General features: G+C 33.2%; 1 protein-coding gene across 1 annotated transcript; it reads right to left on the bottom strand.

Moving 5' to 3' along the window:
* Positions 1-596: 596 nt before the first annotated feature.
* LOC125780383 (uncharacterized) lies at positions 597-2,710 on the bottom strand. The gene has a single exon (XM_049462684.1). It carries the CDS (start codon positions 2,689-2,691, stop codon positions 1,357-1,359), a length of 1,335 nt encoding a protein of 444 aa, XP_049318641.1. The 5' UTR covers positions 2,692-2,710; the 3' UTR covers positions 597-1,356.
* Positions 2,711-3,270: the final 560 nt, after the last annotated feature.

Below are 3,270 nucleotides of genomic sequence, written 5' to 3'. Positions count from 1 at the left end.
GCTACCCAGAGGATACTTGGTCAAAGACCGGAAGTCGTGAGCTGCTTGAGTCATATGCAAAAGAATCGTTTCTGGCCACTCCCAAGTGAATGGCGATCAGAGAACTTCCTCACTTGCGTGAACTTTTCTACACATGACTCCATCCTCGTCAATTATTAGATCTATATTATTTAATTTATTTAAATTTCTACCTAGTTTCTGATTAATATATTTCCATAGTTGCTTGCTATTATTTACCTTACTAGTGATTGTGTCTCTTTCAAAATTACACTTTGCAATTTTAATTACCTTATCTAGATTTTTACAGTAATTTAGATATTTTTTCAGTTCAAAATTATAATTCCTTTTCCATTTATTATATAGTTTTTCTTTGGTACGACATGACTTCATTATGCCAGTCGTGATTCAATTTTTACGAGGTTTAAGTTTATGTTTATTGTTATTAGGTTTTATATGAGCATTTTGTATGTTAGTTTGAATTTTATCTATTAAGTTGTTAATTGCAATATTAGGATCCTGTATACATAATATGTCACTCCAAGCTACATCATTACACTTCTTTACCAGTAATTTATAATTAAGATATGTTTCGGGTTCCTTACTATTTTTAACATATTGCAATTTTAGTGCTAAAAATATTGCAAAGTGATCAGTAAGCGTATGTTTATATGTAATTGAGTTAATATTATTAATGTTAGTCTTAACGAACATATTATCTATTGTCGTTGTTTGGTCTAGTGGTATCATTGAAATATGAGATGTAATTTAAGTTTAACAGTTCAGATATGAGTAAGTCCGCGTGATAGTCCATGTCTTTTAAATTTATGTTGAAGTCGCCAACTATTATGTGATTTTTGACTTTCACATTAGATTCAGCATAGTTTTTTAAGTTGTCTATAAATTCATCTTTACTTATATCATGGCATCTATAAACTCCAGTTATTTTTAAATGTGAGTTATTATTAATATTTATATTAGTAGAGATTAAGTTGGAGCGACCAATAATATCTACCGTTATTGTATGTACCAATGATTTTAGTACATAAATTACAACCCCATCCGCTTTATTTACCATACTGTGATTATAGTGTATGCTATAATCCTTTAATGCAAAAAATTGATAAGTTATTAAATTCCACGTTTCTGTACATACTATAACATGTGGTTTGGATTGTAAACTGTTAAGAAATAACTCAAGTTTCTCATAATTAGCATTTAAGCTTCTAATATTAACATGTAGTATCAATACATCCTTATCTTCTAAGGTAACCGCAGATTCTTCAATTACACAGTTTTCCTCTTGATCACTGTCTGTATCCATGTAAAGTAGTATTAGTTGAAGTTAGTTTAGTATTGCTATGTTGACGACGTCTTCGGCACTGGTAATTTACCAATATGTGTCGGTATCAATGGGCTCATCGGATAATCAGTGCACTTAATAATTTTATTATATTTAAATTTAAGATATCCACAGGCGCTGACATCAGTTGCTTCGTGGTCTATACAGTTACTCTTATTATACTGTTTATTGTAATACATACAATTAACGCATCTCTTGACAGTACTGGTACACTTTCTGGTGTCATGATTTCCAGCGCAGATTAGACAGACAGTTTCATTATTACATTTTTTGTGATTGTGATTGGCGCGGCCGCAGTTGTAACACGTACTTAAGTCAAAAGCATCAAAGACACGACAGCTTTTATACCCGATGTAGACTACTCTCGATGTCATGACACTAAGATAGATATTAGGAGACACTTCTAATATTATGCTACGCTTATTTTTACCACTACTAAAGTCAGCAACGATATTATAATCTCCGTCAAAGACAGCACTGTTTCTGTTACATAAGTCCTCAACCAGTTCTTTCTTACTCAAGTCACTTTCTATATCAAATATTTTTATTTTAGGCGAGTTTAGTTTTTCTTGATCAACTTCATAATTATCACCAAGTTTTTCAGCAAGCACTGACATGGTTCTGGAGACATCTTCTTTATTTTTACACCTTACAATAATATCACCTGCTTTTGTTGATAAGACGTTTTTTATCTGCGCACTGGTATTCGCTATAATATTATTTTTAACGATCTGAGCATAATTTTTATTTGCTGACTTGTTTTTTGTTCTTATAACAATATCAGGCACCTTAACCATAACTTTTTCTTTAGTGTTTTCTTTTAGAATTTCAGCATAAGATTTACTTTTGTTTACTTCAGCTTTTCGCAGCTCTAAAAGATCAGTTAACAATTGATTTTTAGATTTTAATTCTGAGTTTAAGTCCCGCAATAGTTCAATTTCCACTTTGTCGTTAATCAGTTGGGCTTCATCAGTATTCCTCACTGTTTTATTTAGTTGTTCTTGAGGGTTTGATGTATCCACCAAAACACTACCACTGAGACATGTTTTAAGCTCCTCTTTTTCACGCAGTTTTACATGTGCGATAATTTTCTTAGCGTTTTCATCAAGTCTGGCGTGGTCGGCAGAGGTTATGTTTTCAATGTTATGATCAGAACACACCACTAATCGTTTTCCGACATATAGACCCTTTTTACTTTTATACTTGTTAAAATCTCCTTCATGGAAAACACTTTCGCAAACAATACAAATTACAATTTTAGGTACTTTTATATTAGAATGACACTTGAAGGTTTCGTCACATTTTTCCGTAGGCTGCATGTTCGCCGCCATTGATCAGCTAGGCTGGCAACTTAATACATATTTCTTACGCTAAATTCATTTCTGAGAGTGACAGATTAAAGATACTGCACTCGATTTTCATCTTCATCGATTCAAGATAACTCTGAATCGGTGCTAGAAATCAAAAATCAAAACATAGACTATTTCTGGACACGTCTCCAATCTGCATATGATGCGATAGTAGAAACTGACGATTCAGATCTACCCGAAAATTTCAAATCCTCAGCTTACGCCAAATATGAAAATTGCCTTGACCAATATGAAGAGACAAAAGCCATGATCTCAGATGAATTGAAATTAATTAAAACAATTGCACCTACTCCACAACCGAGAGTAAAGCTGCCACAAATTCAAAGCCAAGAGGTGAGTTCAGTCATTCACCTTAAAGTGCCAGCATGCGATACAGAAATATTCACGGAGGTTAGAACAATGGCCGTCCTTCAGGGACATGTTTACGGCCGTGTACATAAATCACCCTAAATTAGCACAAGCGCATAAACTGTATCACCTCAGATACAAAACCAAAGGACAAGCAGGCGTAATAGTCAAACAGTTCGCATTAAATGACTA

Source organism: Bactrocera dorsalis, chromosome 1 (assembly GCF_023373825.1).
Source record: "Bactrocera dorsalis isolate Fly_Bdor chromosome 1, ASM2337382v1, whole genome shotgun sequence".
Lineage (NCBI taxonomy): Eukaryota > Metazoa > Arthropoda > Insecta > Diptera > Tephritidae > Bactrocera > Bactrocera dorsalis.
This window is presented reverse-complemented; position numbering and strand designations above follow the sequence as displayed.